The sequence below is a fragment of the Poecile atricapillus genome, chromosome 6 (assembly GCF_030490865.1).
Source record: "Poecile atricapillus isolate bPoeAtr1 chromosome 6, bPoeAtr1.hap1, whole genome shotgun sequence".
NCBI lineage: Eukaryota > Metazoa > Chordata > Aves > Passeriformes > Paridae > Poecile > Poecile atricapillus.
The window spans coordinates 22,024,778-22,038,240 of NC_081254.1; the positions used below are offsets into that span (position 1 = coordinate 22,024,778).

At 35.5% G+C, this 13,463-nt stretch overlaps 1 protein-coding gene across 3 annotated transcripts in view; it reads left to right on the forward strand.

Annotated features, from left to right (window-relative positions):
* The window catches only part of HECTD2 (HECT domain E3 ubiquitin protein ligase 2), a 34,389-nt gene extending 28,830 nt beyond the window's left edge, over positions 1-5,559 (forward strand). For all 3 annotated transcript variants that reach the window (XM_058841606.1, XM_058841607.1, XM_058841608.1), the window contains 3 exons: positions 100-215; positions 835-978; positions 3,006-5,559. In XM_058841606.1, coding sequence (XP_058697589.1) covers positions 100-215; positions 835-978; positions 3,006-3,126 — 381 coding nt within the window. In that variant the 3' untranslated portion in view covers positions 3,127-5,559. The remainder of the gene's footprint in view (positions 1-99; positions 216-834; positions 979-3,005) is intronic.
* The last annotated feature ends 7,904 nt before the right edge of the window (positions 5,560-13,463 follow it).

The following is a 13,463-nucleotide window of genomic DNA, read 5'->3' on the forward strand; positions in this document are numbered from 1 at the left end:
TTTTTCTGTAATGACAAAATAAAAATTTAATCTTAATCTAATAGCATCATTTCTCATATTTTTTTAAAAATTAAATATTTTATCCTTGATTTATGGCAGCTACTTCGTCCAGAGGAAGTAGAAATTCTTGTCTGTGGCAGCCCTGAACTGGACATGTCTGCTTTACAGAGAAGTACCCAATATGAGGGCTACCAAAAAACTGATCTGACTATACGGTAGGCCTGGGTTTTTATTCTAATTACTGAGTTGAAAACCTCATGGAATGTTAGACTTCCAGCAGGGACTTCTTCAAGGATAATCTGAGAATGACTGAAGTTGTAGAAACCTATTTCTAAATAACATAAAGACATGACTGAATGGTCATAAGTAGGAAGAATTAGATCCTTAATTGTATGTGTTTACTTAAAAGATTATGACCACATTGAAGTGGAGTAGTTTGAAAAGAAAAGCTTCAAATCCTGCATATGAAATCTCAGAATTTTTATATCCAATCATCTAAAAATACTTTTTTTTTCTCAATTCTCTTTGATAGTACGGAAATTAATATTAGTGAGTAGAGGGTACTTATATTTGTATAGATGAGTGGGTTGGGGCATTATTTGCCAAGACGTCATTCCAAAATTAATAAAATATTGTATTTGTCAATTCCTTGGGAATTTAACCTTGTATATTGGGATACTGCTCATGTCCTACATATTCTGTTAATTAAACTCCCAGTAAGTGATATTCATCATGTAGTACTTGTAGTTTTATTATAATTTTCATGCTTTTTTTTTTTTTTTTTTACAATGTTGCATCTTGCAACATTTTCTTCTCCCTCTGCCCTGAGCATAGATACTTCTGGGATGTAGTACTTGGATTTTCTCTGGACCTTCAGAAGAAGCTGCTACATTTTGCTACAGGAAGTGATAGAGTACCTGTGGGAGGAATGGCTGATCTAAATTTCAAGATTTCAAAAAGTGAAACATCCACTAACTGGTAAGTAATGTTTTGAATTTTTAATTTTTTTTCATTAAATTTTTCCCAAGAGCCCTTATTGCTCTTGAATGTCAGTTTACAGAAGAGCAAAAGAATGTACAAGGAAGAAACTGCATGGACTCCTTTAGTTTGCCTTCAAAATGTTATACTCATTTATTGATTGCATAAATTTAAAAAAAACAAGGAAATTGTTTTTCCAGTCAGTGTTTACATTTGAGGCTGGTAGATATTTATAGGGATTATTTACATGTTTTCAATTCAAATAAATCATTTATTTAGTCATTCTTAACATGACAGCTGACCTAATGAAAATATACCTTGAACTACTGTGAATTTTTCTGATTTTTTTTTTTTTTTAGTTTAATGGCATTATTTCTAGCAACCCAGTTAATTTTTTTTTTAATTCTTAAGACTGAGAAAGTCAGTTTAAATAATTTGAAAGCTGTATAGAAAAACCTGCTAGTCTGAAGCTTGCTGTGAAGCAGTAATTACTGGCTTTACCTAGATTTCTCAAACACTTGGAGTAATCAAAATACTTAAATGGAACTATATTTTTCAAAGTCTGAATTTTGCTGAGTTTTCTGTGAAAAGCTGATCTAAAGGCATAAACATAATAAATTTTGAGGTTGTTTTAAATTTAATTTATCTCATTACAGTGATATTTCTAATGCTTTTCTCAATGAGGTAATAACAGGTTCCAGTAACATTAAAGGAACATGAAGATCAGATGAAAAATGAAGAAAAATCAGTCAACATTGAATCACTCTTTATGTTCCTTCTGTAAATTGTTCTTTTTCTTAAAAATGAGAAAATGTGTTTTGAAATAGTGTGCATTTTAAACTGCTGTAGGTCCATGTTTTGCAAGATAATTGTTGCTGTCAGGCTGCCTGCACAGGGATAAATGTAGACACCATCATCATATTGCTCACACAATAGGATCAGAAAATGCAATAGCAACAAGGATTGGCAAACTAATAAAAGCTTCTCAACTTTTCCAATTCAGAAGCCACAACTCCAGTCCGATTAACAGATCTTTGCTGATCATTTAAAAGGCAGGGAGGGGAAAGTAACTTGGGTTTCCAGATCTGGGGGTTCCACCCCTTTTTGAGCATGTTTTTCAATGATCAAAGGCCAAGTTGGTGCCATTCAAAAGACTGAGGGATGAAGTGAAAAGAGACCTAGAGGCCTTTTGAGTCACATAATAAAATATGTGTGTAAATGTAATATATTTTTCAGTGTATTTTCCAAATGGCAGGTTGAGATTCAGCTCATTGCCTTTCTTCTCTCTCCTCCCCCAATTATCAGCTGTAGGACAAGTCTGTATCCTCAGGTGTGTCATCCATGTCACTTTAGAATTTAAATGGCAAGAAGTTCCTGTAGCTTTTTATTACCTGTGGCTCAGCAAATTAATCCATTCCAGTGAGAAACAAAGTTTCTAGTGTTTCAATCGGGCATTCCTTAGCTGTATCTGCAATACATACATTCAAGCGCTCTCTCAGAACAAACTTGGAACTGGAAGTTTTGGTATAGCTGAGACCAGAATTTATGAACTGTTGGTTTTCCAGCATTTCAGTCGGTTCTGCAAAGCTCCCTGCTGAGCCCTGAGTTCTGTATCCTCACAGACACATAATTGTGGTTGTTCTAGGTGTGTCTGTACCTACTGCAGAACCCACCTTCCTTTTCCATGTTGTGGATTCTGAGTATACCCAGATATTGTGTTTAGAGAAGTCATGTGGTACCTAGAGTTTCCAGGAAAATCTGGAAGGAGATGTTTCCAAATTGAAAAAAAAAAATAAAAGATGGAGGAGAGAGTTGCAGGCAAACAAATTCATCTGAGGTACTTGTGACCAGCAGTGATGTTACTTGCATTCAAAAGAACTTGAACCAATATTGGGATAAATGTTCTTTTTATAGGATTTCTTATTTAAGAAATGTTTAACTGAAAATATATAGACAATTGGCAGAATTCTGGTTCTATCACTTTATTCTTAAATGTGTTTTGCTGAATATTTTTTGAATAATTTTAGGTTACCTGTGGCCCATACCTGTTTCAACCAGCTTTGTCTCCCTCCTTACAAGAACAAGAAGGAACTGAAGCAAAAGTTAATCATTGGAATTTCAAATGCAGAGGGGTTTGGTCTGGAATAAGATTAAATACTCCAAGAACAGCATTTTTATGTAGCATTCACTCTCTTCTGATTGTGCCTTTAAGGTTTTCATTGTTATGTCTCTTGATACTGTGCCAGTTTTATCGCATTTAGATAATTTTTTAAAATTAAATATTAAGTGTATGTTTTTTATTTTCCTGAATCGCAATACATCTGCTGCTTGCTTTGTCACAGAAAGTAGCTTTCTTTGTACAAAAAAGCTCTTGTCTGTTTGATAAACGAAACCCAACTAAGACAATTCCCAAGTTTTAGGTTTTTATATAGCACTTTATTGTTACTCATAATTCATTTACATCGAGGTATCCCACAGGGAGATAATATACAGAATATTTCTTAATTAGTTAATCCCAGTGATAGATAGTTTTCAATGGACATTAATAATAGAAAAAATATAACATCAGCATGTAGCCATTTTTTTCACAAAGGCGAATAGGAATTTTAGTCTTTATAAAATGTATGTAGTTTTATTATTTTGGTTTTCCTTCTCAGTTAAACCAGATGTCCAAGAAGTATGTAAATAACTGCCTGTGAAGAAATAGGGTTTTGATAGTGCCATTTACTGCTAAAAATTATTTTTTATGAATAAGAGGTTTTAGATGTTGTATATTCAGCTTTTACACTTGACTGTACAAGAGTGTTAAAAGGTATTTTTTCAGCTTGAGGGGATTCAAGTTCAAGCTACAGGTATTAAGGAATTTGTAAGTTCATTCTTAACAGCAAACTAGCCAGATCTACTGTAGCATTATAGTAAACAAAACTAGATATTTAAAATAAATTCCACATCTGGCGAAATGCTTTAGGAAGAGAATTATATCCACAACAGGTGGAAAACTGATATAGTGTATCATGCTATCATTTTTTGCAGCAACTTTGTTGAAAGTCTTAAATAAGCTGTGATAAGTGAATACAGTAACATTCCCGAGGAATGTTGCAAGTTTCATTTACATGGAGACCAGCATTTAAAAATGTTTTGTGTTCTTCACTGCACAAACTTTGTGGAAAGAATTATTGGTGTGTCTGCTCTGAGTTAGTAAATTAGCAGCTGGGGAAGAAATTGTTCTAAAATACTGAAATAATTGTAAGTCTGGGTTTTATTCATTAAATGGAAAGAATTTATCTGCATGCAGTATAGTGTTTTTAAACATGAATAGCTACTGTATGTTCAGTAGATTTTTCTTTCAGCTGAATAAGGCCCAGATCATTTGAGAAACTTTGGCATCTAATTTGTCAGCTTTCCCCATTGACTTCTGCTGGGGCATGGATGCATAACTATCTTGTAGTGTCTGTACTCAAATACTATATTAGTCTTCTTTCTTTCTCTGTATTATTTACACAGTCAACTGATTTACAAGTGATGAACAAGTTAATCTGTCTGATTCATGCTTTCAAAACTATTCTGGATATTCTTCAATAGCTAAGTGTAAAATTTATTTTTTTATTTCTCCTAGAAAAGTTACTGGTGATTTTACTGTTTTCTTAAGGCAGAGATAAATATTAGCATATTTTAGAATATTTGACACTGTATACATAGTGCTGCCATTGAAACCAGTAATAAAATTTCCATTGGCTTTAGCCTGGAACTATACTAGGTTAGCACAAAGCATGCTAAAAGCAGCGCTGAAAAATTCTGTATTTTTACATTATATCTCCCAAATGGAGATTTTAAAATAAATTTTGATTTGCAGGATTTCAGATGTTGAGAAATAAATTAAGCTTTCACTGTTGCACTGAATGAACTAGATAGCTGCAAGCAATGCTAAATTTCTAACACCTGAATATTGATGAAAGTAAGAAACCTGGAAACAAATACCTACTGCCTTTCCTCTCTTTGTAGAATTGGATTCATGAAAGGTTGGCTTATGATTAAATAGCTATACAGTTTATCTGAAAACATGGCAAATTAGCCAAAATATTTTTTTAAGGCTTAAACCCACTTTTAATAACTATTTATCTACTATTGTTAAAATAAAAGCTTTATCTTTTCTCCTTTTCACGGAATTGCACTTTGCCTTCTGTTTAGTTTTATTTATTGAAGCTTTTTTTGAGATAATGTGTAATATTACCTCAATTCTAAAAATGCTATTGTATTTGCATCAGTTTTTAAATCAGATTGTCTTTCAAAGACATTTTATATATTTCCTGATGTTGATAAATTAAATAGTAAATTTTGTATTTGTTAAATGAAAGCATTACACTGTATTTATGAAATAAGCCTCTGATAATTTTAAAAAATTTATTCAGTGGTGTTTTATTGTTCTTGTGTCTTGCCCTGTAACCCAGCAAATCTTTTTTTATCTCCATCATTGTTTTGTACTGTACAAAAGAAATCTGGTTTGTATAAACTTGTTCATTACTAAGTATCTATTTTTATGTATCAAAATTGTCCAGTCATTAAATCAAATATTTCAAATGCTGATCTCATTCGTATAATTTCAGATTTCCAAAATTGGTCATAGTGGGTTTAAAATTATGATCAACCTCTCTGCTCTTGATTTATTTTTCTTTTGAGAAGTTTTCTTTACCATAACAGTCCTGCTAAAACATTGCATGGCTTACTGAAAATAAATAGTTCTTGAAAAGAAACTGAGTTTCAGCAACCAAATGTACACCAAGACTTATATTTCATATTTATAGTCAAAATTACAGGTGTTCTGGTGCCTCCCATGGTGTAATAATGCTGTAAAATAGCATTTTATGGATCCTCATCGTGGAGCCAGCAACTGGAGCTGTTCCATGTGGAGAAGAGAAGGCTTTGGGGCATGCAATTGCAGCCTTCCAGTACCTTAAGGGGGCTCATGAAAAGGAGGGAGAGGGATTTTCTATATGGGCAGATTAGCAGCAGGACAAGGAGAAATGGCTTTAAACTGAAAGAAGGCAGGTTTAGATGAGATGTTAAAAAGTTCTTCATTCAGAGGATGGTGAGGCACTGGAACAGGTTGTCCAGAGAAGTTATGGATGCCCCATCCCTGGAATTATTCAAGGCCAGGCTGAATGGAGCAGTGAGGAACCTGACCTAGTGAATGGCATCCCTGCCCATGGCCAGGGTGTTGGAACTATGTGATCTTTAAGGCTCCTTCCAACCCAAACTAGTCTATGATTCTGTCATCCTAACTTAATTTTCCTTATTTTTTTTACTACCTCAGTTGCATGATTACATGGAGGTGCAAGAAGAGACAAAGCCACAAGCTGTTGTATGGTTTATCTTTTATGGTTTTTGCCTAATTTTAACATCAAAATCAGGAGGGACAGGTAACAACAACATCATGCTTTCTCATGGACACAGGTCCTGATCACAGAACTGTTACATTTGTACCGCTCAAGTTACCTACAGATGGCAGCAAAGATGAAGATTGAAACTAATTAGAGGTCAGACTTTCCTCTTAGGTAACAGTAAATATTATAAATGCACATAATGAAGAAAAAAGTCTTGTCTTAAAAATTCATATCACAAATAATTTCAGGTTTGCAAAGTCGGAAAATATAAATTGACTTTTGGCAAACAAATATGGAGAAAGGAGAAGCAGCTTCTTGGATCTCGTGCTGTGTTTTGAAAGTGACTGTCTTTCCATTAAGAGTTCCTAATGTGCTTTTGGCACCAATGAAAGATTCTGGCAAAACCTCAGAGAGGAGATTTGTTATACCTGATCTCTGACCAGTCAATAGCCTCAAGACTGATTTTTGGAAAGAGATTAGAAAGCCTGCCTTGCCTTGTGTTGTTTCAGATAGGGATCAGATGGCTGGCACTGGAGGTTAAAATTGAAATGCAGTATTTCCTCTTGCTTTTTTGGCCAAAAGTAGTGAGATTCCTTCTCTGTAGTAGTAGCTGGTGTTGGTACTGATTGACTTGCTCCAGAAGCAAATGCTATACCCATTGTTAATCTTCATAGCTGTGGTATTTCATATTCTTTCAGAACTCCTTCCTGAAAAAATGAAAATATCTGAAAGGTCCCTCAAAGCCTCTGGTTTCATGTCCTGACTGTCAGACAATAATGTGTTTCTTCTTCTAGAGCCCCTACTTTTTTTCCAGTAAATTTGTTTGGATCAAGTAATTTTTCAGTCTATTTCTATTTTATTTTTTTTTTCAGGGTCTGTACTGGTGTATGTGTTATTGAAGTTCCTTGCATTTTTAAATATTCATGTGTATAAGAAAATAATAATGAGATGGCCTGGACTGCCACAGCTGTTTCACTTGTATTAGAAATGTTCTAATTAATAGTGAAGTAGGTTTTGTTGTTAAATTAACGAGCAAAAATGGCCCCAGTGCTCTGTACCTTTCAAATTGTTAATTAAATTCTTACTGAATTCTTTGAACCCCAATGGTTTTATGTAAAACACAATAGGTCGAGGAAGACTGAAAGATTTTTTTCAGATGATCTGGTGAAGCAGTTGCTCATTAGACACTGGAAGTGTGGGAGAAGTTCACATAAGTTGGGCAAACTAAGTTCAGTTCTGGACTCTTTTGTAGCACTAGAGTCAAGTAATGCCTGTATGCATTATCAAAGAAAATATCAATGAATGTCTTGTGTCTTCTTGTGTCTACTACAGAAAGGCTTCATTTACCATATTTCTTTTTGGCATCAATTTAATGATTTGGTACTTATAGTGGGTGAGACTTTTACTTTTTGATGCAGTATTTTCTTCCCATGAGAAGCGTCCTAAATTTGTAGATATATGATGTTCAGGTTTAGTTTAATGGCTTCCTGTTTATTTGCTGCTTTACCATGATTTCTTATTAATCAGGAGAGATTAATCTGTTCTCAGAGTCATTAGTTATCTTCACACCAGGTTCTCTGGCTGCTGCAATTCCATGGATAATAACAATCCAGCCCCCACTGGCATTACCAGAACAGAACTATTTGTAGTTACGTTATGTAATTCAAACATCTTATCAATGGGTGAGTTTACTCACTGTACATTCAATCTCTGCTCTAGCAGATTAATTTATTTTGCTATTTGTTTTGTGTCAGTAGCAATACTGTGGAACTCAAGAACTCTGTTTTTTCCTCTGGAAAACCCAATCCAGCTGGATATAAAGTAATCAAAGCACAGTCTTTTTTGATAGCCATAGGGTTTAAACTCAAACATGTGGGTCTTGGTTTTGGTTGACTTATGGTGAATTTATGTAACCTCACATTCCTGATTTCCAAAGACTGTGGTGGCAGCAAACGTACTGCTTGTGGCTTTTAACAGTTGACCTTGATTAGTGGTAATGTGCCACACTAGCAAAGAAAGTGCTTACTTTTGTCATCTTGCTCATCTACTTTAAAGAGGGATCTTTTCCCAAATCTTTCTGGATTCCAAGATGGAGAAGTATCCTGCTCAGATACTTGAACACCCAGACAAAACATGTTTTGAGATATTAAATGGATAATAAGTCTTTAACATTTGTTAATAGAAAATGTATTTAACCATACCAGATAAGTAAAATAGGGATGAGCACACTAGCAGAATAGAAGAAATTTGTTTCCTTAACATTTTGATGGAATTATGGGATTGTTTTTTAATTGGAGAAATCTAATTTTATTTCCTTACATGATGAAGTTTTATTTTTCTAGAGTAGAATATCTTAAGGAGTTTAAGAACTGAAATTACTTTCTTTAATTCAATAAATGTGTTAGATAAAGCTAAGATTTGAGTAAACTATATTTTCCTGCACTCACCTCTGTGTAGTGCTTATTGCATTGTCTGATTGGACTGATATCAATAAAGTGTTCTTCATAATTTTTCTTTTGAAATTCCAACTTTTTGGGCAATTTTTACCATGAAAGAAAAGCTTTCCCAAGTACTGAAAGCAGTCAGTATCCATTCAAACTGAAAGTTTTAAAGTAATAACAGACATTTGTTCCCATTGCACATAAACAAGCTTGTTGCATTTTGGTTTGGGTGGTTTTGCTTTAGGATCCAAAATCTATTCAATATCATATTTCTGCACATTGGTTGAAAAGCATTAGACTGTTATGTCAAATGGCACGTTCTGGAAGGTGAAAACTCTATTTCCAGTAGCTTGTTCTACTGGAAGTTACTGAAAATATATGAAAAGGATTCCAAGTTAATAATTGTTTACATTGCTTTGTTAGTTGCCAGATAGGGGCTGAAATCTCCTGGGGTATTAAAACTGAGCTGTGTTTGAAATACCAGGGGGATGTTTGCTTTCCTCCTATTGATAATCTCCTAGCCCAGTTTCTACTGGTGATGGGTTTCACAGCCTTACAGGGGACGTTTTTATATATGTCTTACACTGACAAATTTAATTTTTCATTTCAAAAAGGGAAGTCCGTTTCTTCAACAGTCTACAATGTTGGCCAAGAAGTCTCAGGTACAGCACTAAAATCTCAATGAAATTAATTAGAAACCACTTTATTTTCCTATACCAGACTTTAAACATTAAACACCATCCTATAATCAGAGGTATTGAGGTAACATCAACAGCTGTGTCTTCTGTTCCTCATTCCCCGGTTGGTTTTGTGTAAACTGCTGTAGGCATGTAACAAAAACAGGAGATGCGTTAGGAGTAAGTTTTTACATGAAAGTGATAGTGTTGGAATTTTTTTATCTCTTTGCTTACATCCCCATGTGGTAGCTGTAGTTGTGTGTGGTTTTCATGTGTAATTTTCCTATTCTATGGTGCAAAGTTTATCTTTTGCCCTTTCTTCTCAATTTATTTGTTGCTGGCTTTATTAGCAGGGCTTATTAATTCTATATGACATAAGCACAGCTGCTATGCTTAATCATACATTCAGTTAGCATTTTCATACTTGTAGGTGTACTGGGAAGATGAAATTGCTACTTTCATGCAGCGCAACCAATCCTAGATGAATTTCTCCTGTCATTACTTATAGCAACAATCTGTATTCTTTGTATAGTTCTGCTGCCTTTCACTCTGTTCAAGATCTACTGTCATTCATAGTACAGTAGATATGTAATTGAAGAATGATAAAGAAATAGAGGCTTTCACTTTGAATTTTCCTAGATTAGAAAACCATTCCGTTGGTTATTTGTGACCATTTTTTCTAGGTTTGGGGGTTTTTCTTCACTAGGTATCATGTTTTATTTTGTATTTTCTCAAAACAGTGTAACTTACACAGGGGAATTTAACAGGCATTTTAGAACTGAGTTGTCACTTGCACTCATGAGTTATTTGGCTTGTCTGTCCTTAGCTACATGTGATGTAAATCCTCTATTTGCAGCACATTTTCATAAATCAAAGTGATTCTAATATTAAGGAGGATTATATAGATATAGCTGCTGCAAAAGGATAGTAACTTTCGTCTCTAGGGTGCAACTTGTAAATGTGTCTCTGCCTCAAGAAAAAAAGAGAGGCAGGTTAGAAACAATGGGTTCAAGGTGATGGCAGGGGGAAGTGGAGAGAATTGCTGTGCTGTTCTCTCTTTTTTGAGGAGCTAGACAGATGCTACATATTGAAGATATCTTGGGACAAAAATCCCTGAGGGATGGAAAACACTGCAAGCTTCAGATCAGTCATTGCAACTCAATCTGCTCTTCCTTTTTGTTGCCACTAGCTTGTTATTTGAATTACCTTGGGGATGTTTGCTTTTTTCCCTACTGATCTTGTCATAGCCCATGCTTGCCTAATTTCTATTAGTCATGGGTTTCTTCTGCTTTGAATGTCAGAATTGAGCAATTGAGCCCCACATAAGAGTGAGAAAGAATCCAAGGCTTGTCTTGCACCATATGAAATCCCAACCTTTTCAACAATATGTAGAAAGCTGAAGAGTTTAACAGTATCTATCTCAAGTCTGTCTAGAGGGACCCATTTTCAAGCCAGTCTGATCCATGTTGGTGGGAGACATTGTTTGCTGAGCCAGCAGAGAGGCTGCAGCAGGGTTTGGCAGTGAAGCAAGCCAGCTCCAGCCCTTCCCTTCAGCTCTGAGTGCTTCCCAGTTTTTCACTTTGAAGTCATTGCCACTTGTTTGTGTCACTCAGTCAATGAAGGCTAGATCACAGCTGAAGCTCACTGGCTATTTTGGCTCAGTATTCCATTCATGATTTCTCAATCTTTTTCAAACAGGTTTTGCTAGAAATTGATAAGTGGAAGTGAGCAAATAAATTTGAAATATAGGCTTGTTACCAAATTGATAGGATTAGTAGGTCAAATACTATTAATTTATTTTGAAGAAAATAACTATTAAAAAATCAACCCACAATCTACCTACCTCTTTTGGGTTTCACTTGCTCATGCTTTGTAGTATGTGGCCACAGAGCTGTCCTATAAAATACCCTAAATGCAAAACCCTGAAGTGCTAAATTTCTGCCATTAGCATTCTTCCCTAATTAGTTGCATCTAGATATCTCTGTGATTATTTCACTCAATTTGAACCCCAGTTTCTTTCCAAATCGAGGGTCAAAGGAGAAAAATGGCAGGAAATGCTTATGTTTCAGATGGATCAGGTACTACTACCAAGTTGTCAACCAGCTGGTTGGTGACTTTCCTTGCGTTTTTTAAATCAAGACAGTTTTGGAAATGTATAACATTGATGTCATTGCTTCATTTGTGTCAGTTATTGCAGATTAAAAGATAAAGCATCTGCACCAAACAAAATCTTAGAGCTTTTTATTTGTAATAGCAATGAATTTTTCATATGGTTTATCAAGTCTAAAAGCAGTGATATAAAAGATTGTAGAAATTTATTGTTAAGATCAGAGCTTCATCACAATTATTGAATATTACCAGTCCAAAGCAGTTAAATAAAGTAGTTTCATATTCTCTTAACATGCTGGGCAGTATATATCCATTATAACTTGTAAAACTGGGTAACAGCCTTTCCCATCTCCCTCATTATTTTAGCACAGGCAGAATGTGAAGACAGAACCACAGAAAACACCAAACCACATGTTGGCAACTCGCATATAAAGAGAAAATATTTGTTCATTTTTATGTATGTAAGGGCAGGTTTTTTTGGATTTGGATTTTGTTTCAGTGGATTTATTGGTGTGGTTCCCAGACTGCCCATAAGCAGAGCACAGGCTGGCTATGGCCAAAGGAAATTAAACACCGAGGTAATTCTAGGGCAATGTTCTACTTTGTAACTGCTCCTAACCTTCAGCATTGCATCTAGCCAGTAGTGTAAGTGCTTATTTCACCAATTACTTACTTTTGTAGCAAAGGTGTCTGATTTCTGCAGTAAGATGTTATAGATATATTTATATGATATACATCAAAAATTACATTTAATAAATAGAGCATCCATAAAATACAGCTACAGGCTTTTTCATACTTGCAGTTATTCAAACCTACAACAATTATCTCTTTGGTATTCAGACCCCACTGGAGGTTTTCATTTGATCCACAGTTGCTGATAAAATTTAATGGCTAATTTCAAATTATCAGCTTTGTGGGGAGAAATACTTGATTTACAAAGTGAGGAAGGTGCCATGCTTTTCCGCCTGTCCCATTCAACACTCAGGTGGTCAGAGTATTTACTAATGAGGGGGAGAATCTGCATTCTGAAGGCAGGACTTGAATTTTTGTTGTCCATAACCCTTGAGTTCCTAAATCTGTGGTTTGAATCTAGCAGAGGGAGGCTGGTCCTCTCTTCCTCCAGATGAGCACACTGAGTGACTCACAGAGAATAGGATTCTCCCACTGTCATGAGTGATGCATGAGCTTTTAACTTGTGTGGTTGCTCTTGTTAAACATCTCCAAGTGGAATAAAATCTTCATTTCTGCTCCAGTGGGGACAGTGACATTCTATTTCCTCACCTTGGGAAGATAAAATAGCCCCCACTGCACTTTCGATTTATCTTGGGACCCCACCTGGAGTACTTTGTCCAGCTGCGAGGGTCCCAACACAAGGACATTGACCTGTTGGATTGAGTCCAGAGAAGGGCCACTAAGTCAATCTCTTTATGGAGCACCTCTCTCATACAGACAAGCTGAGAGAGTTGGGGCTGTTCAGCCTGGAGAAGAGAAGGTGCCAGGAAGACCTTACGGTACAGTACAGTACTGAGGGGCTACAAGGGAGCTGGAGAGGGACCTTTGACAAAGGTATGAGGTGATAGGACAAGAGGAAAAGGCCTTAAGCTGGAGAATAGTTTAGATTAGATACTGGGGAGAAATTCTTTACTGTGAAGGTGGTGAGACACTGGAATGGGATGCCCAGAGAAGTTGTGGGCTCCCAATTCCTGGAGATGTCCAGGACTGGTCTAAATGGGGCTATGAGTAACCTGGTCTAGTGGAAGGTGTCCCTGCCCGTGTCAAGGGGTTTGGAACTGGATGATTTTTAAGGTTCTTTTCAACCCAAGCTGTTCTATGATTGTGTAATTTGATTGCAATCCTTGTTTCCTGTAAATATTATG